The 25840-nt window shown below is 37.6% G+C and overlaps 1 protein-coding gene across 1 annotated transcript in view; it reads right to left on the minus strand.

The window, feature by feature from the left end:
• Nucleotides 1-229: 229 nt before the first annotated feature.
• LOC141565845 (vomeronasal type-2 receptor 26-like) overlaps nt 230-25840 on the minus strand; it is a 33531-nt gene continuing 7920 nt past the window's right edge. The window contains exons 3-7 of the mRNA XM_074309942.1: nt 21848-22011; nt 19058-19349; nt 11770-11941; nt 2956-3066; nt 230-1331 (exon numbers count right to left, since the gene is read on the minus strand). Coding sequence (XP_074166043.1) covers nt 403-1331; nt 2956-3066; nt 11770-11941; nt 19058-19349; nt 21848-22011 — 1668 coding nt within the window. The 3' untranslated portion in view covers nt 230-402. The remainder of the gene's footprint in view (nt 1332-2955; nt 3067-11769; nt 11942-19057; nt 19350-21847; nt 22012-25840) is intronic.

The raw sequence follows: 25840 nt of genomic DNA on the forward strand, positions 1-25840 counted from the left end.
ATCCAAAACTACTCTCAAGGGCTTTATGATGATATATATATATAGATAGATAGATATAGATATAGATATAGATGTATAGATATAGATATAGATACAGATATAGATATAGATATAGATATAGATATATAGATATATAGATATATAGATATATATAGATATAGATATCTATCTATCTATGTATCTATCTATCTATCTATATAGATATAGGTTCTTTTTATTAAGTCAAGGAATGATGCATGTAGGCATCATGACATTTATAAAATATTTTATGTACCTGCACATGTGGAAGCTCGATGCTTCTGGGGTTGGGGAAGAAAGGAGAGAATGTGAAAGTCAAAGCTTTAAAAATAAAGATAAAAATAGTGTTTTAAATGAAACTGGGGCAAATAAAGATATCAAATTTTAAAAAAAAGATAAATTCTTGCTCCTGGAAGGCCTTTGATTCTTGTTCTGTTTTGTGTTATTTTCCCATGATGTCAGGAGAATCACAAGACATTTGGGAATAAAAATGCAGCCCAGTAACCCAGCGCTGGAGGCCAAGATGGAGAAGATCTCCACTATCATCAGGGCTTTCCCTTTGGAGCTCTGATATGAGGGGAGGAAAGAGATCCAGACACTGCAAAACACCAGCATGCTGAAAGTGATGAACTTGGCTTCATTGAAGGCATCAGGCAGGTTCCTGGCCAGGAAGGCTATGGTGAAGCTGCCCAGGGCCAGAAAGCCCATGTAGCCCAGGACACAGTAAAATGCAAAGGCAGAGCCCTCGTTACATGTGAGGATGATGAGCCTGGATTCAGAGTGTGTGTCTGCTTCTGGAAAGGGGGGGTATGTCCCCAACCAGATGGCACAGAAAAGCCCTTGAATTCCGGAGCAGATGAGAACAACACAGTAGGGCACTCTAGGCTGAAGGAATATCCGCATCCTGTTCCCTGGCCCTGTAAGCCTGAAAGCCAGAACCACTATGATGGTTTTAGCCAAAATGGAGGAAACAGCCACTGTGAACACAACTGCAAATACTGTTTGTCTGAAAAGGCAGGAGGCAGTGGTGGGACGGCCCACAAAGAGCAAGGAGCAGAGGAAGCAGGAGGAAAGGGAGGTGAGGAGCAGGTAGCTGAGGTTCCTGTTATTGGCTTGCACTATGGGAGTGTCTTGGAATTTCACAAAGACCCACAGAACCAGGGCAGTGAAGAATGAGAGTGAAAGAGCTACAGCTGTCACTGCCTTCCCCCAAGGTTCATTCACATCCAGGAAGGTCACAATCTTGGGGAGGCATCTATCTCTCTGCTCATTGGGATATTCCTCCTCTGGGCACTTATGACACTGCTCAGCATCTGCAGGAGACAAACAAGGACTTAAAATTTAGATTAAAACATTTCCCTAGATTCCCACAGCAGGAAATAGTCAGGAGAGCTGCAGCAAGTCCTGCTTCCATAGAACACAAAACCCCATTCTCTCTTTGTTAGGATTACTAGGTGAGAACTCAGGTTGTCTGGACAGTGACAAGGTGAGAATTCAGGTTTTCTGGACAATTACAAGGTGAGAACTCAGGTTGACTTGATAGAAGGAGCAAGCTCATTGGCTGAAGTGGTTCTTCCCAGAAGCCCTTGCATTATCCCACGCCCATTCTCTGGGATGATAAAAGACACAACATTGGGCCTGGAGAGCAGATTGGACTGGAGAAGGACAAGAGTTAAAGAGGAAAAGACTCTGCACTACATCTAGCTTGACGCAGCTCTCTGCAGGAAGGGAAGTCGGCTCTCTGCAGGAAGGGAAGTCACTTCTCTGGACAAGAGTTAACAGCAACTGCCTGGAGACAATGGTTCACTACAGGAAGAAGAATCTGTCCAAGAGATTTGAGTAGACACAGCAGATCTCTTCCCAGAGAGCGATCCAGCAACTTCTGGAGACTACAGCTCGCTACAATTGGCGTCCACACGTGGGGCCAGGACTTTTGCTTATCCTGACAAGAGGAGCTAGACCAGACCTTTGCATCTCTTTACTGGGATGACACAGTCACTGGTAAATTACTTGGTACACTGGTCAGATCAAAACTATTCTTGCCCTTGATCACTGGTTGGCTTTGGTTCAAGTTCTCTTTATTCCTTTTACATAAAGTGATGTCACCTTTTCTTCTTAACCTAATCACTAAGGACAGTAAGCTTAGATAGTGGAGACCTTTAGCATCAAACATGCAGATTTTTCCTGTGTTGGGTTGGGCAACAACTCAAGTTAAAGTGGTGCCTATATCAATACTTCCTCATTCTTTCCATCTCCCTGTTTACATCTTTCAACAATTACTATTGTTGAATTTATATGAATTTTTAAACATTTTCTTGGTAGATACAGTGTGTGTCTTCTTGTCTCCTCTGTTGAAATAGAATCTCCCTTAATGAAGGATTCATCTCCTCTTTATCCCTCTGTCCCATTATTTATGACCAACTTCTTCTCATACTAAATGACTATTGATTGATTGATTGAAGAATTACTTACTAAATATCTGGCAAGTTTCTTACAGAAAACATGTTTCTTTTGTTTTGTAATTTTTCCTTTTCAAAATCCCAAGAGAAATGAACCCTTTCCAGCATATATTCAACAATGAAAAGGTAACCCTTTAATACCTTCATTTCATCAATTAATTAAAAGAAAAATTCTCTTTGGATCCTTCATTGGATTTTTTTAACTAGTATTTCAAATATCGGATTCACCTTATTTTCACCCTATGTTTCAGGTCCATGAGATCTGAAATTAGCATCTAGAATGCTTCAGTGACACACCAGATCCACCCTTGCTTTCAGCATTCTGTTTCCTAAAAAATATTTTTCTCCTCATTCTTTCTCCCTCTTTTTTGTGATCTTCACTTTTTTATTGCCCTATCACATCCACAGTGAAGACCCAAAGAGACATGCTAGTACTGCCCCAAATTACCAAGAAGTAGGGTTCCTTGCAGTAACTCACCCCTATGACTGGAGATTTCTCCTTCTGAGCATGGGGAGCAGCTGAAGCAACAAGGTGGCTTCCCCTCCAAAGGCAACTTCTTGAATCCAGCAGGACAACTGGCAGTACATACTGCAGAGGGAACCTAAGACAGTGACAGGAGATAGGAATAAACATTTTTAACTGATAGCTATTTATGTTTGTGAAGAAAAACGCAGCTGTTTTTTGCCATTCTGATTTTGAGAACAACCTCTACAGATACAGAATTAAAAGTGTATTTTAATTATCACATGATCCAACTTATTCTTTGCATTTGTCACCCACTCTTCTGCAGCACTCAGTGACAAACCTTCTCCTATTGAACCATTCACAAAAATGTATTTCACACCCTGATCATTTAAGGATAGTCCATATGTTGGCCAATTACAGAGAAGATGACTTCCCTTGTCTCAGTCATAGATGTGGGAGAGATCCCAAAAAAGACCTTGAAGCTTCTTCTTGGGGTTGGCCATTGTATTGCAAGTACTGTTCCCAAAGTAATGTGAATGTTATATGCCTAGAAGTATTCCTAATATAGTCAAGGGTTAAACAAGGGTGCCCATTAACACCATTATTATGCAATATTGTACTGGAAATGTTTTCTTCAATAATAGATGATGAAAGAGAAATTGAAGGAATTGGTGAAGGAGTGGTGTACACTTTTGGCAGAACAAGTGCCCGATGACAGAACCCAGAAATATTTGGAATGTAATTTTTGAGCTTCAAATATGCCTTCAAGACAGACCTTTGTGGCAGAGGTAGGGTACATCTAGGACAGCCTGGAGAAGTCCAGCATTGAGAATTTAGTGTGAGTCACTTAGCCAAAGTACAGTAATAGTGATTACTGTGTCCTCATCCAGAAAGCCAGTGCATCAGCAGTTCAGCTGTGAGACATCCAGGGCAAACATAGAAGAGAACCTGGGAGTCAGTGAACCTCAGCAAGCCAGTCCAGTGGCAAAGCCTGCAGCACCATTGGCCCCACACAGTCAATGAGAGACCCCTGTTATTCTGCAAAAGAAGCTTGAGACTATCTCTTGTGTGTCCAAGGAACAGAGCTCAAATTTTACAAGTGAGAAGAGCAGGAAAAAAAAAAAGATCTGACCATAACGAGATATCAGTCAGGGAAGATCATAATAGAAGACTGGAAGAGGGTAACAATGAGAAAATGCCTATGAATAAAATCTAAGGGGGGGATATGAACTCTTGTTAAGCTCAAAAGCCTCTCCTGAAAAAGCTCAAAAAATATCTTAAAAAAGAGATGACAGAAAAAATGTGCAGGAATGAGAATTATGAAATAAAATGATGACGAAAATAAGAACCTAAGCTTGGAAGAGGAAATATGGAAATGTCTAGAAGAAACAACTCTTTAAAAAACGAATTTGGCAAAAATAAAAATATATAGAAATTAATTATTTCTTAAAAATCAATTTGGTTGGGGGGGGGGTAACAAGATGCTGGAGAGAACACATGAGTCTTCCTAAGCTCTCCTTTACCCTGAATCAATTTTAACAAAATTCAGCCTCAGAATTAGTGCTTGATTGTAAGAACCTGTGGATATTGGGTGTACAACATATTGCCAACTGAAAATATTCTCGAAATTCTCCAGAAAAGATCTGTTTTGCTCGTGCATGGGGACAGACTTGGGTTAGGCCAGGCACAGACCTCAGGCAGGCAGTGAGACCACAAGAAACAGCTCATGCTGAGCAGACTAGAAAGGGGGGGGTGTGGTCTCTGCTGGTGGAAAATCTGGGGGGAGCACTTTAGCACAGTGTGGGCTACTCTGCCCTGGCAGCAAGCCAGTAGATCAGCAGAGAAGCTATAAACACAGGGGTAAAGGCCATAACCCCAAAATGCTGGAGTCTCTAGAGACCTGGCCAACAACCCAACAAATGGAGTGACTCAGAATGATCCAAGTGCAGCCACAGTCACTGCCCTCAGTACAGATACTGCCTTCCGTCTGGCACTGATTTCACCACAATGGCTAATCTCAAGGCAGCTTCATTGCCACTTGCTATTGTCTACAGAGGCAGCTTGGACATAAGACACTGTCCCCCATAAGTAGACTGTAGCTTTTGTGTTTTTTTCCTTAAAATGAGCAAAAAGGCAATGCAAGCTCTAACTAAATGTTGATAACTTCTATAGGGAAAGAGAGCAGATTTCAGACCCTGTGGAAGTCAAAATCAGGTTGGCTCTAGACCTAAAGGTGGATTTGATCTCTTCCCTACCACATAGGTAAATATAATCTGAGAGAAAAAACAAAAATGCAAGCAAACGATAACAGAAAGAGCAGAAATGTCATGTTGTGGTCCATATTAATTTCCCATTGTTCTTTCTCTGGATGTAATTGCTTCTGTTCATTGGAAGACATTTTGATCTTCTCATTGTTGAAGAGATCAATGTCCAACAGAATTGATCATAATATAGTATTGTTGGTGAAGTATACAATGATCTCCTTTTTCTGCTCATTTCACTTAGCATCGGTTCCTGTAAGTCTCTCCAGTCTTCTCTAAAATCATCCTACTAGTCACTCCTTACAGAACAATAATATTCCGTAGCATGATTTTCTTCGTTCACTTTTTTATTTCTTTTTGTATTTGTCCAATTGAGTTTTTTAGTGAGTTGTATTGTTTTATGAAATTTTTCCCCAATTTGCCAAGTTTTTAAAAAAAGAATTATTTTCTTTTTCCAGTTCACAAATTCTCCTTTCTCTGGAATTGTTTACCTTTTCCAATTCATAGCTTCTGTTTTCCTGGGAGTTGTGTATCTTTTCCATTTCACAATTCTGTTTTTCAGGGAGTTGATTTCTTTTTCTACTCTATCTTTTAATGAGCTACATATGTTATCCTGAACCTATTGCAAAGCTTTCCTTTCCCCATTTTTTCTAGCTCTCTTTTAAGATCCTTTTATGTATATGCATATGTATATATATGTGTGTATATATATATATATATATGTATTGCATATGTTAAATACATATGCTTTAACATATTTAACATGTGGGGCAGCTAGGTAGCACAGTGACTAGAGCACCCAGCCCTGAATTCAGGAGGACCAGAGTTCAAATCTGGTCTCAGACACTTAACACTTCCTAGCTGTGTGACCCTGGGCAAATCACTTAACCCCAGCCTCAAAACACACACACACACACACACACACACACACACACACACACACACACACAAAAAGATATTTAACATGTATTGGTCTATCTGCCATATAGAGGAGAGGGGAAAGGAGGGGACAAGTTGGAATAGAAGGTTTTGCAAGGGCCAGTGTTGAAATATTACCCACACATATGTGTTGTATATAAAAAGCTATTATTAAAAAAAGATTGTTAAAAAATGAAAATCAATTTGAGCGAATTGAAAAAGAAAATAACACCTTAAAATAAAATTAGAGAAATTTTTAAAAAGCCATGGAACAAAATTTCCATTTCCATGTCCATGGGCATTTTTATAATTGGCCAAATGCAAAAGAAGATGAAACACTGATAGAAAAAAAAATGTAGTTACTAAAACTTAGAATCTGACAGATGGAAACGAATGACTCAAATAGACAAATAAAATCAATGAAACAAAAGTAAAAATTAAGTGAAAACTTTGAAGAAAATATAAAATATTTCACTGAAGAAACTAATGATGTGGAAAATAGAACCAGGATCGACAAAATAGTAAGTAGTGGATAAATCAAACCACAAAGTAAACAAGAAAGAAGTTTGGAAGGTGAATAGAACTTTAGAAAATTAGGTAAGATAGAGCTCTGAAGACTATTGAAAAGGGATAGAGCAGAATAGATCTTTTTCTCAGTGGATTATGATCCACTTCTACAAAAACTTCTTAGAGCATAAGATCTTCTGAATCAAATATAGAAAGATAGATGTGCAAAATGTATGCTTTTCAGATCATGATGCAATAAAAAATACTTCTAATAAATGACCATGGAAAAGTCGACCCAAAATTAATTAGAAAGTAAATAATTCAATCATTAATAATGAGTAAGTCTAACAACAGATGATAGAAAAGTCAATAATTTTTTCCAAGAAAATGTCAATAATAAGATGGCATGCCAATAATATATGGATTGCAGCCAAACAGGAAATGCTGAAAATTTATGTCTCTAAATGTTCTTGTGGATAACATAGATAAAGAGGAGACCAACGAACTGGGGGTTCAAGTAAAAAAGATAGAGCTAGAACAAGTTAAATATTTCCAATTAAATAACAGAAATTCTGAAAATTAAATTAGACATCGATACAATTGAAAGGGAGGAAACTTGAATTAATAATAAAATTGAAATTTGAGTTTTATGAAAAAAAAGACAACAAAATAGATTAAATTTTGGTTAATATGATTAGAAAAAGGAAAGAAGGAAATCAAGTTACCAGTATGAATCATGAACAGCATGAACTTATCATGAATGAAGTAGAAATTTAAGCAAAAATTAGGAACAATTTCCCCAAACTTATGCTAATAAAAATGACATGAATCTAAATGATATGAATGAATCCTTAGAAAAATATAGCTCATCCCGAATAATAGAAAAGGAAATAACATAATTAAAGAGGTTCATTTTAGAAAATGTAATTGGAAAATCAGTTAACTCAATCCCCTCAAAAAAATTTCCTGAACAAGTGAATTCTCTTCATCATTTAAAGAACAATGAATTCTAATATTGTGTAAGCTATTTGGAAAAAAATGATTTAAGAAGTTGTTCTACCACATTTCTTTTATGACATAGAAATTGTATTGATGTGGAAACCAAAAAACTCCAAAATAGAAAGAGAAAATTACAAACCTATTTCCCTAATTAATACTGATGCAAAAACCTAGGGAAAAGAGATTCTAGTAGCTTGTCATGAAACATAATACATTATGCCCAACTGGGATTTATATCTGAAATGCAAGGCTGGCTCAGTATAAGGAAAACTATCAACATAACCGTCTATATCAAAAACTAAAGTAACAGATGTCATACAATTATCTCCATCCATGCAGAGAAATTATTTGGGAAAATAGAACATCTATTTTTTATTAAAAACACTAGAGAGCATAGGGATAAATGGAGTTCTTTTAAATATTATAAATAGCATCTAGCTAAACCTTTCAGAAAATATTATATGTTTATGAGGATAAGCTCAACACATCTACAATAAGATAGGGTTACCTATTCTCACCACTATTATTCAGTAATGTACTAGAAGTGTTAATTTAAGCAAATAGAATGGAAGAAATTTTTGAATGAATCTGGTAATTTGTGCAGGAAAAAAATCTATCACACTTTGTAGATAACATGATGTTATATTTATACAATTCCAGAGAATCAACTATAAAGCTACTAGAAACAATTAACAACATTATCAGTTCCACAGGATGTAAAATAAACAAATATATTATCAGTATTTCTATATGTTACCAATAAATCTTAGCAGCAAGGTATGGAAAGGAAAAAGACAATAATGGTAGGCATATAAAATATTTGGATGTCTGTCTGTTAAGATAAAGGCAGGAAAAATAGGAACAGAATTACAAAACACTTTTCCTACAAATAAAGTGAGATCTAAACAATCAGAAATATATCAAGTGCTCATTTGTAGGCCAAGCTAATCTAATCAAATGTTAATTCTAATTAATCTTCTTATTCAGTGCCATTCTAATCCTCCTGCCAAGACCTTGCTTTTTAGAATCAGAAAAATAATTTTAAAAAATTCATCTGGAAAAACAAAATGTCAGGAATTAATGAAATAATGAAAAATGCAAACAAATAAGGTCTAGAACTTATAGAAATAAAACCATTATAACAGTACCTTTCAAAGGTACTTGGTATTGGCAAAAAACATAGTGGATCAGTGGAATAAAATAATATACAATGCAGAATTGTCAACAATTATTGTAATCTAGTGTTTGATAAAATGAAAGACTCGATGTTCTGGGAGAAGAATGCACTCATTGATTAAAAGTGCTGGGAAACCTGGAAACTAGACATTAACCAACATCCAAAGTATTATATTAAGATAAGAAAAAAAATGATTCATTATTTAGACATAAATGGTGATACTATAAGCAAATTATGGGAATAAAGGCTGATCTATCCCTTGGATATTTGGAGAAGGGAGGAATTTATGACCAAAGAAGAAATGGAGAACATTAAACATGCAAAACAGATGATTTTGAGTAAATCAAATGGAAAACATTCTGCACAAAAAAAAAAAAAACAAAAAAACAAAACAAAAAAAAAAAAACCAAAAACAAAACAACAACAACAACAACAAAAAACCAGGATAGCCAAGATTTGAATAGAACCAATAAGATTTGGAAATTTTTTTTTAATGCACTCTCTCTTTTGAAGGTCTCATTTCTCAATACATAAATACATAGATTTATATATATATATATGTTATGTATGTATATAAGTCAATTTTATAAAAATATAAGCCATTCCCCAATTGATAAATGGTCAAAAGAATGAACCAACTATTTTCAGATGAAGAAATTGAAGCCATTTTTCATCATATGAAAATATGCTCTAAATCAGGAGTTTTCAAACTATGGCCTGTGGGCCAGAAGAAGCCCGCTGACTAGGTTTGTGGGGCCGGCCTAGTTATGGCAAATGGGCTGAGTGGCAGATACAGAGTGTGAGCTTTTGTTTTTATTATAGTCCAGCCCCCCAACAGTCTGAGGGAAAGTGAACTGGCCCCCTATTTAAAAAGTTTGAAGACTACTGCTCTAAATCAATACTGACTATGAAAATCCAAATAAAGGAAACTTTCTCTTGTAATGTGCTGTCATCTCCAGAGACTGTTAATCACTCTCTGGGAGGAGATCTACTGTCATTAACTGCCTCCAATTGTGACCTGGTGTAGAGACTCTTTCTCTCCCTCCAGAGAGCCACCTCAAGTCTGGCTTCGACAAGACTCCCTATCTCTAGATGCCGCCCTCTTTTATCCTCCCAGAGAATGGGCTTGGGATAACACAAGGGCTTCAGGGAAAAATTACTTCAACCAATGAATTTGCTCCTCCTGAGCATGCAAGCTCCTCCCCAGGAATTCACAAGGAAAACTCCCACTAAAGGCCAGAACTAGAGAATTGTCAAGTACTGACTTAGCACTTAGTGAGAACCTAACATTCTCTGATTGAGTAAGATGGCAGAAAAAGATAATAATTAATGTTGGTAGAGATATGGAAAAACTTGGATGCTAATTATTATTGGTGGAGTTCTGTAATGACTCAACCATTCTTGAGAGCAATGATGTTCAAAGGACTAAGAAAATATGCATATCCTCTTATCCAGCAGTGTCTCTACTGAGTATCTGTCTCAAAGAGATCATAAAAGAGGGCAAAGAACAAATAGATGAAAAAAGGTTTCAAGCAACTCTTTTTGTAGGGACAAGGAATTGGAAATTGAGTCAATTCCCATCAGGTGGGGAAGGGGTAAATAAGTTATAGCATAGGAATCTACTGGAATATTATTGTTCTGTAAGAAAGAATGACTAGGATGATTTCAGAAAGACTGAATTAAACTGAGGCTGAGTGAAATGAACAGAACCCTGAGAACATTTTACAGAGGAGTAAGATTATGATCAGCTCTGATGGACTTGATTCATTTCAGCAATTAGATATTAAAAGATAATTCTAAGAGAGTTTGGTCTTATTTGGTTGTGAGTGAATGTATGTGTGAGTGTGTGTGTGTGTGTGTGTGTGTGTGTGTGTGTGTGTGTGCGTGAATTGGGATTAAGCAACTTGATTAGAGTCAAACATCTAAGCAGTGTTCAGTGTCTCAAACTCGATGTAAGCTCAGGTCCCCCTGGCTCCAGTGTAGGTGTTCTATCCATTGTGACTAAATAAGATTTGGTGTATAAAATAGTGAGAAAATAGTGGTGTGCTATTAGATATGGTGACCTGGTTGATTTTAGAAAAAGAGGGGAAAATTTGCATGAAATAATAAAAAATAAATTGATTTGAACTAAGAAATATTGTGCACAGTAACAGCAATGGTTTTCTAATAAAACTTTTGAAGTCTAAGACATTTTGTGTGCTATACCTTCTAAAATCAATTTCAAAGGACAGATGCAAGTATAAACAATTTACCTGCAAAGAGATAGAACATGGATACTTTTGTTTTGCATGCACACACACACACACACACACAAACACACACAAACACACAAACACATACAAATAGATATATAGATACATATATACATCTTGTAGGAAGAAAGTAAACAATAAGTAATAGAAAGTCATGGTTATATATTGAATCTCTATGTTGTGCTGTGTAAAGTTAAAGGTTTTTTCCTTCTTTGTTATATAAGTTGAAACAATACAAATTAAAATTATATTTATGCCTGCTTTCGAAATGGCAAAAAATGGGAATATGAAACGGTGTCCATAAATTGGAGATTTGTTGAACTACATATTATATTTATAGATATCTGTGTGAACACATACATATAACTTTACATATATGTATATATATGCAACTAAATTTCTCTGTGCATTTAACAATATACTTATATAGATGTTATAAATATAATAAAGTATTATAATGTTATAAAAATGATAAAGAGGATTGCTGCAGAGAAAACAGGGGACACATGTATGAACTTATGACAAGTGAAAGAGAACGAGATCTTGCATTCTAGCCATTTTCCCACCCAGCTGCACCTGTCAATAATGGAGAGTACATCACATAAGTCAAGGTTTCTTCCTGTTTAGGAGCACAAATTAATAATAATGTCTCTGACCTTTGAACTCCACAGGTCCCACACTATGACATTTGCACAAATTGTAAAATCTTGACCGGGCTGAGCTTCTGGGATAAAGTCCCCCACGTACAGAAGATGATCATTATAATAATCAAAGTATCCATAGTTCATAATGGCATACTGAGCCTCTGTACGTCTGTTCTCATCCACAAACACCTGCTCACCAACAATGTTCTTAAACTGGGTGTTCTTCAGGTAGGAGTGCAGCTGAAAGAGAAGAGAAATGCTCATCAGTAAGCGGTACCTCAAGGAAAGGCAATTGTACGTGAGAATTTATGGAGTCTTGTGCTCTGATTTTTAGGTGGGGTCAAATCTGGGTTTCTTCTGGGACACAGAAATTAACCTCTGCCACCTGCAGGGTTGCCTGCATCTCCTGGGTTTGTAGTTTCAGTTTCACACTCAAGTCCTCATTGTTTCTCGCCCCCTATATATAATGTATTGCCAAGGTCTGCTTGCAACATCTCTCTAATATGTTCCCCTCCTGTTCTCTGCTACTGGAACATCTACATGACTTCACACCTGGATTATTGCAATATCCTCCTGCTGGTTGCCTCTGACTAAACCTCTACTCTTCTACCTTCCACCCTGCCTGGGAAGGGATTGTTCTGAAGTGCAGGCCAGACCCTGACACTCCCATCCTTGATTATCTCCAGTGGTTTTCTGCCATCTCCAGGATAGAATATTAAACCATTTGTGTGACATTCAAAGACAACCAGGAGCTCAATACCTTAGCCACTGAATAAAGAACACCTGAAGAGGCTGCAGAAGTGGCAGTCATTGCAGCAGTTATTGTACCACAGATGTTAAGAGGGGTAAAGACCTTGTCAGAGGGTATTACAGGGGTCTCTTTTAAAGCCCTGGGGCATGACTTGGTTGTTTGCTAGTACCCAGATCGAGCACATCTTCCTGGCTCACAGTTTGAGAGTTAGGAAGATAATTATCTGTAAAGTTCTTGAATTGTGAGGGTCTGGTCGTCTGCTCAATCATAATCCTTCTCTGGGAGGAGATCTGTAAAATCTTTTCCTCTGTGTGCAGGTTTCTTGGGAGCTCTGAATCTCCTCCAGTTCTTGTCCTTTCAGCCCAGAGTCAATTCTCTCAGACCCAATGCTGCCCTTTTTTATCCTCCCAGAAAATAGGCAGGTGAGAACTCAATGGGGCTTGGAGAAATACTTCCACCAATGAACTTGTTCCTCTTAGAATTCCTAAGGTGTAAACTCCCTTTAAAGGCCCAAACCAAAGGTCTGAGCTAGAGAACTGTCCAGTCAACCTGAGTTCTCACCTTGTCATTGTCCAGACAACCTGAGTTCTCACCTTGTCACTGTCCAGACAAGCTGAATTCTCACCTTGTCATTGTGTTGTCACCTTGTCACTGTCCAGACAACCTGAGTTCTCACCTGGTAATCCTAACAATTATCACACAAGATTCACAGAACAGAATAGAGGCCAAGACATTAATAAAGAGATTTCTTCCAAGATCAGACAACCTGAAGAGAAGTGAAACGTCCAGCTCCCTAGAAGAATCCCTGAATATAACTGCACAAAATTCCTGAAGCTTGGGACATTGGCCCCTTTACCCTGGAAACAGGGCACTTCTCCAATACACAGGTAAAATCAAAGAATAGGCTGGGAAAATTGGCAAACAACCAGAAATTATCCTGTTCCTTGAAAATTAATGTGATGAACAGGAAGATGAAAAATCTATACTAAGAAAAAAATAAAGTCAAAGCTCCTATATCCAAAATCCTCAACGAAAGTAAGAATTGGTTTAAAGCCACAAAAGAGTTATAAATGAATTTTCAAAATGAAGTCAGAGAAGTAGAGAAAAAAGTATTAATAAAAATGAGAGAGATGTAAAAGGAAGCAGAAAAAGACTTAGAAGAGAAAAAAGCCTTAAAATTCAGAATTCAACAAATTGAACAGGAAATGTAGAGATTCATTGAGGAGAATATTTCCTTAAAAATTAGAACTAAGAAGGTAGAAGGTAATGATGTTTTCAGAAATTAAAGACAAAACCAAAAGGAAAAAGAATGAAAAACAGTATGCAGTATCACAATGGAAAATGCTGACCTGGAAAAGAGTAGGAAGGGAAATCATTTAACATTATGAGACTACATGAGTTCTACAATCAAAAAGAACATGGATTCTATCTTTCAAGAAAGTATCAAGTAAATTTCTCCTGCTTTCTAGAAAATGAAGGGGAAATATAGGATGAAAGAAGCTACAGATCATCTACTGAAAAAGATTCCCAAAGGACCTCACCAGGGATACTATAGCCCAATTCTAGACCTCCAAGGTGAAGGAGGAAATAGTGCAAGGATGCAGAAAGAAACACATCTATATATTGGAACCACATTGAGGATGAAAAAAGAATCCCCACCTTCTTAATGGAAAGATCAGAGTGCAGAGAACAGCCTAATTTGGAGAGAAACGGATCTGGCTTACAAGTAAAAATCACCTACCTGGAAATCCTAAGTTCAGTCCTTCAGGAAAAAAAAATTGGGTTCCTAATGAAATAAAGGGCCTTCAAATATTTCTGATAAAAGAAGGCCAGAGCTGAATAGGAAATATGAAACCTAAGTTATTTACAACTCTAAGACTCTAGGAAGGACATTTCATTTTAACTTTATATGCTATTTGACAAATATTGGAAACCAACAATAAAAACTTTGAAGAATACACAATAAGAATAGTTTTAGAAATTGAAAAATCTTCAATGTCTCCCATGTCCCATTTATTACTAAAATACATACTCAAAAAATCATAGCTAATAAGGCACCACACTTTCCATATTACCTGCCATGCATGAGGCAATGCAGATTCTTCATTTCCCAAGGATCTTTTCTCAGATCTTTTCATCAGTATTTCATGGAGAGCCCAAGCCACAGCATAAAAAGCATTGTAGATGTTGTAACTCAAGGCGGATGGGGCCATGTCCACAGGGTAAAAAGGTGAATGTTTCAGGGAGGCATTTGGTAAATATAAATCTTGCTCTGGGATATCTGGTTGATCTGAGCATTTCAAAGGTGATGGCATACGTGCCTGAATAATACGGTTCCTCATAGTTAAAGGAGAAATAATCTTCCTGATAAAAGTCTCAAACCAAGGGAGTGGACTAGTCAAGTGTGAAAAGAAGAGAGTGGCATGGAAAGTGAAACCATAATGGTACAAGGCTCTCCTTGTAATGTCTAAATGAGATGTGGCAATCCACACCTTCTTGGTTGGAAATAAAAATGATGGTGGGTCTCCCATAATTGTTAATGAGTCTGTGTCAGTATGAATGACAATGACTTTGACTTCTGAAATTAGGATCCTGGACATGAAGGCCTCAGAGGTCTCCCTAATATTTCTCTCACTGAGAGGGATCTTCTCTGTGAAGGACACACAAACTCTGTTCTTTTTCATTTCCTCTCTTATTTCCTTGAGGAATTCCTCACCTCTCATATCATCAAAGACAATCAGACCTATCCAGTTCCATAGAAAATATGCCAATAAGCGGACAATTCCTCGGTGAAGAGAAGAGGATTTGTGGGCCATCTGATAGAGGGAAGGAAACTGGACTTTGTCAGCAAGACTGGGATCAAATGGACCATAAATAATCTGGATGAGAAAAAAAATAAGGATGAGCAGGTGCATGCTGCTCCTGAGATAACTTAAGTAAAATACAAAGTCAAATGGGCATATTTATTGTTAGAAGAAAGTTTTAGATTTTATTGTAAAGTTTATCATAAATGAAAATTTCTCTCTGAAAGTCTAAGTCTCTGTGAGCTCTCAAAAAGACAATGACTTATTGATGTCATCCAAGGAAGGAATCTTCCTTAAGGTTCCCAAAGGAACCAGAATAGATAAATTATTTCTTCATTTAATCTTTGGCCCAGAACAAATTTCTAGAGTAAACCAGCTCTATATGATTGAGGCTGAAGACAAGGTTTTCTTTGTGAATGAAAGAAAACCACATGATCAGAACTGTGTACTTTTAAAATTTGGGACAAAATAATATTCACCTATAGATGTCATTATGGGTTATCATTGTGGTATTTTCAACAAGAAAATCTAACTGGTTTCCAGTAGACCCTGAATATGTATTTCTGGCTTTATGAAATCAGAAAACTGAGATTCCTAAAGGAGTTTAGTGAGATCTAAACCAGTGATACAGGAAAGACACCCCCATTACAATGTAGCTGAGTAGCTGACATCCTCCCAATCACTAAATATGTCCAGGAATATGACTTTTTAAGTATAATGATAAAGCTCATTTTTTTCATGTATCATTGCTATAAATAGAACCAACAGGAAACAAAAAAAATGTTTTTTCAACATTAGAGAAATGCAATTCAAAATGAGTTGGATGTAGCAAAGGACACCTATCAGATTTACAAATATCCCAAAAACAAAAAAGGAAAGCAAAAATGTGGAAAATTTTTGCAAGAAGTGTCTCTGGTAAAATTCAGCAGCAAACTGGGCAAGGGAATTGCAATGTGTATTGTAGATTGACTTCATTTCTTAAATATAAAGTTATCTCCAGGCATATGAAAAAATTCTAAGTCACTATTTTTAGAGATGTGCAAATTGAAACAATTCTGCAGTACCACATCCCACTTATTAGATTGATTAACATAACGAAAAAGAGAATCATAAAAAATCCTGTAAGGGATATTGTAAACTGGGGACATAACACGCTGGAATTGTAATCCGCTCCAATTATTATGGGAAAAAATTTGAAAAGATGATCAAAAGGCTTTAAAACTGTTCATATCCTTCCATGCAGCAATACCTTTGATCAATCTATATACCAATATTATTACAAAAGTGAGAAAGGACTAATTTGAACTAAATTCGTTAAGCAGTTGTGTTGAAATATGTGCATTTGACTTCCAATCTTTAGCCATAGCAAAAATATGGCTAAAGATTGGAAGTCAAATGCACATATTTCAATTGTAAAATGGCTATACTAACTACAGTGTATGATGATTAGGGAATGTAGATAGTTTGATATAAATGAGAAGCAAAAGAAAATCCCTGGAAATTTCTAGGTAAAAAGATGTAAAGTGTAGTGAGCATAACCTGGAAAGCATGCTACACTGAAACAGTACTATTGTACTATTTTTCTTGTTTTTTTATTTCTTTCTTTTGAGTTCTCTTTTACAAAAATGAATGAATTGCAAATGTTTTTCATGATTGTACATGTATAACTGATATCTGCACGCTTACCAGTTTAAGTAGGGACACCATAAAGGAAGAAAGAGAAAGAGAATGGGGAGCTCAGAACATTAAAAAATTGTTTTTGACATGCTATTATTGGAAGCAATGTAATATGATATAGTAACAATTGCTTGTAAACATTTAAGAAAATAAATAAATACAATTTTAAAATGATTAAAAACAGCTGAAACATGTCCTAAACTACACATAATGCTTCTCTAAAATTCTCATACACATGAACACTATGGAAAACATGGAAACACCATGTAAGACATTCATGACTCTTTATACCCCATTACTCTACTCTACAGATGAGCCCACATTAACTATCATCAGACACAACTTCATATGTATTGTTTGTTCTCTAAGACACATCAGAATGCCTGTTTGAAAATTTGATGATCATTACCACAATCTCTGTCAAGGATATTTGTCTCTGACAAATACAGATATTCGTGGACTGCATAAGAGGGCTGATAAAAACTCAAATCCTCTATGACAAATAGTATTTCAGAGCTGAGGATCACATATATACCCACACGTCACAGTAGGGAAGATTCTGCCTTTTTGTGAAGGAGACTTATTCAACTTATCCAGCCATGCTCTGTCTGATCAGGATCAAAGAAAAATAATCCCAGAATAGAAGAGATTGCCTCTTCTCTTGACCAGACTTCCTGCTGTTTATATCATCTGGCAACAAAGGCTCTAGATGAAGGCTTCTCATGAATCCCTCACTTAGACAGTTCAGTCATGTTTCCACAAGGACATCTAGAGTTAATTCCTATACTCTTTGAGCTTAAAAGTTTTTGTTTTTACTCTTCTCTAAGTATATGGTCAGGACTATTTATAATTTTAATGTTAGTGATACAACAAAGATCCCAATTGCTTTTTCTCCAAGAGCCTTAAATATTGAATCTGTATCAGTAAAGAAATTATAGTTAAATAATGTTAGGTTAAATCAGGAGAGCTTTAAAATAAGGGATGTGGATAGAAATGGAGAGAGGCTTCCAGTCCTTCACCTTTTCATATGCATACTTCCACATTCAATACTGACCTCTATTTCCTTTAAAGCAAACAATCTAAATATTTACTTTTCTCTTCCATGAAATCATCCCCAAATTTCTTCTTTCTTCTGAACACACAAAACAGTCACCCATCTGACTGACCAGTGACAGATTTCACTAAGCAGCCAGCTTAAACTACAGTGCCCAGAGGGTTCTCTTTTCAGTTTGGAAAAGATGAGGTGCTTTCTGAAATGTCACTCCTTGCACCGAATGCTTCTGCTCTCCTTCTGTGCCCATTATTAAAGTTATTAACAATAAGAATGTTCTCAAGTTCTTGTCCATTCGTAAATGTAAATATGAAGTTCTTAGGACAGCTCTGTAGATAAGCTTCCCAGTGCTGCCTAAAACAAGCACCTTATACATCAGTGCTCATGCTCAGTTTCCTTTTATAAATAATTCTCATCTCAATAAATTCTGGACTAATAGTGAGGGACTAAGAGATTATGAAGAATGAAGTTCCTAGAATGAGGTATAAAATACTGAAAGTTGATTCAACTTAAAGTCAATAACAGTAAGATTTAATCAGTTCTCTTCCTTCTGTAAAATGTGTAGTGTTGAGTAAACACTTTAACTTCTCCAATCATTACTGAACTCATCTGTATAATGGGCAAATAGAACTAGTTTTGCTTTCAGATCCTTTCTTGGGTTGAAGGCTAAATGCCTTCTTGGCTTACAATATGGTTGCTTTTTTAGGAGTTGTTCATTTTCCCTGATGATGAGGACAGTGGTTTTATTCAGTCACTAGAGAGCTAAACTGATCTCAGAAAACCCAGATTAATTAGTATCCCAGTTAATCTTTAGCTGCATAACAACCATCTAACTTTTCTCAGTCACAGTAGTCTCTGGTATAAACAGGAGTTATAAGAATATCTTCATTATGAGGTTGTTGTGAGGATCAAAAGAAATACATATATAAACTTTTTTTTTAATTTTGAAAGATATACATAAATGCATTTTATTTTACTGCTGCTGCTCCTGCTACTTCTACCACCAATACTACTGCTGTGACTCCTAGGTTGTACAGAAGAACAAAGAATGTATTAGGTTCTATCTCATTCACCTGGGGTAAACGGTAGAGGTCAAGCAGGGTCCCCATCTGAACAGAGAGAGCTGATGTGGCTCCTCCAATGGCAGCCAGAACCTTTCCTCCCTCTCTGCAGTTGTAATTAGGGAGGGGCTGGTGTGTTCTAGACAGCCACCGCAGGTAGTTCTCCAAGGTCCTTTCTTCACTGGAATAGGAGTTGTATATACTGTATCCCAGGGAAATGTTGGGCAACAAATTGGGATTCTTGTTAATCTCATGCAGGGTGAAGGCAGGCATGATGTATTGCTGGAAATTCTTTTCGATATATCTGGTGAATTAATGGTAAATGTTATAGAGCATTCGTGCAAACTTCACACAGAATTCATTTCAGAAGACGGATTTTGCCAACATTTATAACCTCTTTCCATACACATTGTTCCATATACTTTTTTTGGTAATTTCTTAAAGGGTGAGGACTACTGGCTTTACGTCCCAGTGAAACTCTGCTTGCTTGAGTCATTCACTGATTCCACAAGAAGACATGGATAGTCGTTGACTCTAGAAGCCTTAGAGTATAATGGGAGGGAGAAATAAGGTACTGTGAGGCAAGGTGAGAAAAGAATAATTAGATTGGTTAGAGTCACTAATATATATAGAAACTGTAGAGTGAGACCATATTTCCCTGAAGAAATAAGGGAAGATTTCATAGAGATCATCATTGTCTATGAAAACTGAGGATATTTTGATATCTGGGTATTTGGCAAAGAGGTCCTTTAAAAAAGGAGGAAATTACACACCTAAATTCTAATAAGTGTGAGAACAGAATGTGCCACAGATCCAGGCGAGTAATATTTTACTCAGATCCTATCTAATATCACCTATAAAATGAGTTCCTGGTTTAGCTTTTCTCTCTCCTCACTTTTTCCTTTTCTCTCGGGATCTGAGAAGCAAAGTCAGTTCCCAGATTTTGGTTTAGGACCAGATCTTCAACCAGGAGCCCAATAGCAAAAAACCTATACCTTTATTATTTTAGGCCATGTTTAAAAATGGACCAAACTTTGTACAATATTCTTCATAGTGACTACCTCTCAGGCACTCTGGGCTTATTTTAATGGATGGAGAAGGTTAGAGTGCCATTATGTTCACTTATATTCAATTTCCATCAAATTATCATGGATGTTGACAATATGGAGGCCTTGCCTTCTCTGTGGCTGCAGTTCTCAACGTAAAAATCAAATATTTCATAAAACATAAAAGAGCATTTGATATAGAACAGTATTGTTATTTAATGTTTCACCAATGGGTGGGGACACTTCCCCTCTAGGTCAAACTTCCCACTTTTCCTAGATGCTGAACAACAAATAGAACAAAAACAAGGATACTAAAGCATTAAAGAGATAACCAATAATTCATATCATTTAATGGCCTTGTTCCTTAGACAAAAATATACACAACTGTAATGAAATGTTTATAATTTATTATTATTGATTTCTAGAGAATTCTTATTTATACATCCAAAGAAAAGTACAAATGATAAAAGAATCTAGAGGGATTAAATAATAACATAAGACTACAACAAGGTTTAGAAAAGAACTTTTATCTGCCAAGGAACCATTCAGTGAAACATATGGTTTGTCTTCAACCAGCAGAAGACACAATAAATAGCCAATGAATTTCTCCTCTGATGTAACAGAGGGAAAGGATCCATAAATCGGTGGAGGAGTCTGAATTTTTTTGCAACAGCGCAGGGTTACAAACGGTTATATTTGAGTGTTGCATGCCTGTATACTGAGATCCTGCTATAGAAAGGAGGGATTTACAAAGAGAGTTGATGGTGATAATGCATAAAACTAAGACCTATGGAAGCAGCACAAAGGTCAGAATGTTTGTGAAATCCCAGAAAGTAAATACCATCTCTCTGACCCAGATTCATCCAGTTAAGGAAGAGTTAGCTTGAGAAATTAAAAGAAGCCCCCCTCACACCACCTTGAGAAAACAGAATTCTCCAGACATCCCTGAGAGGGAACAGACATTTCATAAAGTCATTTGCAAGTCTGAGAACTTGCTAGAGCTCCATCCTGCCCAATTCTGTCTTTTCCCAATAAAGTCAAATTTCCCAAACCTCATTATCCAGCTCCATCAGTCCTTACTTATTCAGTACCTTTGAGATTACCTAAACTAGGATATGCTGACTTTCGTGATGATATTACTTCTTCCAAAAAGAATAGAAAACAGTAATAAATTTATTTACCCACAGGAAGGAGTAACATAAGATCATGTTTCCAACTCATAAATGAGGTGGGAGGAGTAGAATTATCCCTAACCCTAAATTTCCTGAAGAAGGGGTCCCATGACTTCCTAACAAGGGGCGCTCTCTTGTTGTCAGATAGGCAAAGCTGGAGAAGAGACATAGCTTTCCTTCCTGTGAAAGGGGCAGATTTCTCCTTGTTCAGGATCTGGACACTCGGCAAGAACTCTGTCCTAGCATAGAAAGGCAGCATGGCCCAAGTGCTTCTGCTGCTTCAGGCCATTAACCCTACACTATTTACATGAAGTCAGGATGGCCTGGAAGGAAGGGAGAGAAAACACTGACCCTGGTAGGGACTGGGAAACCTGGGGATGGCCTGTTTGATGGGGAATAGGAAGAGGAAAGGAGGTGAGAGAGGTTTTCTTTCTTCAACTCTGATATTAAGGAGACACAATGAAAGCTGCCAAGAAGATACAAACATGAAGAGACAGGGAGAGGAGAGAGACTCGTACTGAACAATGAGGACTTTTCTTGCATCCTCGCAGTGGAAATGAGCACAGGCAGAGAGAGACACTTACGTGTAAGGCCTACAAGCCTTGTCAGGAGGCCTCTGAAACCGCTCTGCTCCGGTTACATTGCTCACTTCAGGTGACTGTACGGGGAGAAACAAGCCGATCTCCACATCTCCAGGGATGTAAAGCATGGGTTGATCCTCATAGCAGTCCTGCCCAGACCCTGGAAGCTGCAGCAGCAGAGACACAGCAAGGGAAGAAACGAGGTGAGAAATGCTTCTCACAATGTGGGGCCACATCTCCCTGAACAGTAACCAAAGTTTTAACTCTGAGGCAATGGAGAGACTGCTCCTGCTCCAGCCAAGTCAGCTGCTTGAGTCAGGGACTGAGGAGGAACTTTTCAGCACCAGACACGGCCTGTCTATGTAAAGAAGCCCGGGCTCTGATGTCCAGGTCACACTGGAGGAAACAGAGGGACATTAGTCAGGTCCATGTGCAAGACAAGGACAAAGGTGTAAGATGAGGGACCATTATATACTTTTTCTCTGTCTCCACGTACAGTTATTTTTAGATAGTTATTGGGTCCATTCGTCTTACTCGATTTTCCTCAGAGAAGTCTCAGTCTCAGAAGAATTCCGGGGACCAGCCTGCCTGGGGCATCTCCAGCTGAGTCCCTGCATCCAGGGAAATCATAAGTGCAAAATTATATTTTGACCTTTCTGTCCCTTGTGCCGTCAGGCTCCATCCCAGAAGTGCCTTTTGTTGGAAAATAGTTTTGTGACCTGACTTCAGCCTGTGATGGAGAAACCTCATGAAATATTCCATTGTAGGACACAAGATTTATTAAATCCTTCAGAGATCATAATTTTCCTAAAAGTCAGTAAAGTTGTAGCCTTGATGCTCATAAGTTCCCTGCACCAGGGTCCACGTGAGCCAGGTCCCAGGCTCAGGGCGCAGTGAAATCCATTTAGAAGAGTCATTATAGACAGTCCAGTGCTCATAGTTTTCCTCTGCTAGTGGGTCTTACTCTTTCTGTAGGATTATAACATCCGTCTGCTAGAGATGAAAGGAGCCTCAGAGGTTCCTCAGTCCAGGATTTTGAGGACAGATTTCCACTCTCCAACAACCAGAACAAAGACACCTGCAGGCTCATCATATTCCCCACCTGAAAAAGTTAAAATCACAGGGTCTACAGACACACCTTTGCCCTTTGGGGTGGTGGGAGTGAAATGGACAAAAGACTGGCCCCCTCATCCCTAGGTCAGGGGACCTCAGGCTTATAGGAAAATGTTGCTTAAACTCAATTATGGAAGTGTTATGTTCAGACCGGGCCCCATCCCCCGGTTCATGAGACCCTAGACTTTCCAAGAAGTAGGTGTCTAACAAAGTCACAACATAGCAAAACATGCCTAAACTCTCATCCAGACACTTCCCCATTGTAAACGAGAAACTGTGTCAGTGATTCCCAAAATTTGTAACCGCAAGGTAAATGGACTTAAAAGTGTACCTCACTAAAGGTTCAGGGCTGATCTCTACTAGCCTGTCTAGTGGGGTCAGTCGCCGGCCAGCTAATAAATGATGCTTTAAATTTAATAATCTGATCAGAGCTATCTGGTGTCTGTCCATTTCATTGGAGACCGCAGAGAGATAAGCCTTTGCCTCAGTCTGACAGCCAGTCCCTCTCCCTGGAGGGTGAAAGAGGTTATGGAGGGTCACCACCGAGAGATGTTTCTTGGCCCCAGTTTCTAGAAATCTCTTTCTGCTGACTAGGTGATTGAGACCCAAATTTTTGAATTCGGTTCAAAATTGGCACAGAGCTTCCTGAAATCCAGTTCTGCTTAATAAGATCTTGAGGGGCCCCTGCAGCTGCCTGAGTATCCTGCAGCCGCCTGGTCTGGTGAGTACTCCTAAAACAAGTGGCTAAGTTGGACTTAACCTCAAAGCCCTTGTTGACCTCCACAGGACGCTGTGTGATGGTCCGGTCTAATCTGATTCCCTGGCAATATGTATTCTGTGTTCTGCCTGTGTGTGATTAGTCTGTGTGTTCTGTTGCTTGCAGTCTGTGTCCTGGGTGTTCTGTGTGATTTGTCTGTCTCTCTGTTGGTTGTGGTTCTTGCCCTGTGTGTTCTGTATGTTTGATTGTCTGTTGGTTGAAGAGCCCTGTTAAAGATTTAAGATAAAATTGCCCATTTTTAATCTGTTGCACTAATTTGTAAGCAAAAGCAACAGACTTTAAAAAGTTATGTAAAAGGTGAAAATGGAGCTCTGCATGTATCTGTGTATATGTTTGTTTGCTTTTCATTTTTGTTCTGTGTTAAAAATTAGCAACCTTGTAAGAGATAAGAATTCAGCCTCTGTGTTGCAGACTTAGAAAAATATCAGGCTGAATTGTTTGAAGTGGAATTCATTCAGAGAAGTAATTCAAGAGTGGCTCAGGCAAGGAAAGAAGTTTGAAAAAACAAGTTTGAAAAACAGACTTTCTCTCTCTTTCTCTGTCTCTGGTTAACTGCAGTAGTCATGTGGGGAAAAGGGAGAAAAGGGAGAGAAAGGACAAAATAAAAACATAGATTGAAAGAGATTTGATAGTTTGGAGTTAAAAAAAACATAGAAGAGCAGTGTGCTAACATTTAAAGAAAATAAGTTTGCAAGGAATATCTAGGCACACAAAACTGCATAAACTGCACACAAGTGGCCTAATGCTTCTCTAAAGTTCTCATACACATGAAAACTATGGAAAAAGAGCACGGTTTAACACCATATCAAACATTCATGACTCTTTATACCTAACATTACTCTACTATACAGATGATCCCTCATTAACTATCATCAGACACAACTTGATATGTATTGTTTGTTCTCTAAGACACATCAGAAGGCCTGTTCCAAAATTTGATAATCATTACCACAATCTTTGGCAAGAATATTTGTCTCATTGACAAAAAGCAGATATTCATGGATTATAGGAATGATAAAAACTCAAATCCTCTATGACAAATAGTGTTTCAGATCTGAGGGTCACATATATACCCACACATCACAGTAGGAAAGAATCGGCCCATTTCGTGAAGAAGACTTATTCAATTTATCCTGCCATGCTCTGTCTGATCAGGATTAAGGAAAAATAATCCCAGAGGGGAACAGGTTGCCTCTACTCTGCACCAGATTTCCTGTTATTATATTATCTGGCAACAAAGTTATTAGATGAACCCTTTCTCATGAATCCCTCAACTACGCAGTTCAGTCATGTTTCCACAAGGACATCTAGAGTTAATTCCTATGCTCTTTGAGCTTGTAAGTTTTTGTTTTTACTTTTCTCCAAGTATATGGTCAGGACTATTTATAATTTAAATGTTAGTGACACGACGAAGATCACAAGTGATTTTTCAACAAGACCATTAAATATTGAATATTAAAGAAATTATAATTGAATAATGTTAGGTTAAATCAGGAGAGTTTTAAAATAAGGAATGTGGATCTAAATGGAGAGAGGCTTCCAGTCCTTCCCCTTTTCATATGAGTAGTTCCATATTCAAAACTGACCTCCATTTCCTTTAAATGAAACCATCTAAATTTTTATTGTTTCTCTTCCATGAAATCATCCCCTATTTTTTTCTTCTGAACACACAAAACAGCCACTCATCTGACTGAACAGTGACAAAGTTCACTAAGCAGCCAGCTTAAACTGCAGTGCTCAGAGAGGTCTCTTTTCAATTTGGAAAAGATGAGGTGCTTTCTGAAATGTCACTCCTTGCACCGAATGTTTCTGCTCTCCTTCTGTGCCCATTAATAAAGTTAGGATCCTCTTTGAGAACAATGTCAGGAATGTTCTCAAACTCTTGTCCATTCATAAATGTAAATATGAAGTACTTAGGACATCTCTGTGCATAAGCTTCCCAGTGCTCCCTAAAACAAGCACATCCCTGCTCAGGCTCAGTTTCCTTTTATGAATAATTCTCATCTCAATAAATTCTGGACTAATAGTGAGGGGATAAGTGGTTATGAAAAATGAAGCTCATAGGATGAGATGTAAAAGACTGCAAGATCATTCAACTTAAAGTC

The sequence above is a fragment of the Sminthopsis crassicaudata genome, chromosome 1, assembly GCF_048593235.1.
Source record: "Sminthopsis crassicaudata isolate SCR6 chromosome 1, ASM4859323v1, whole genome shotgun sequence".
Lineage (NCBI taxonomy): Eukaryota > Metazoa > Chordata > Mammalia > Dasyuromorphia > Dasyuridae > Sminthopsis > Sminthopsis crassicaudata.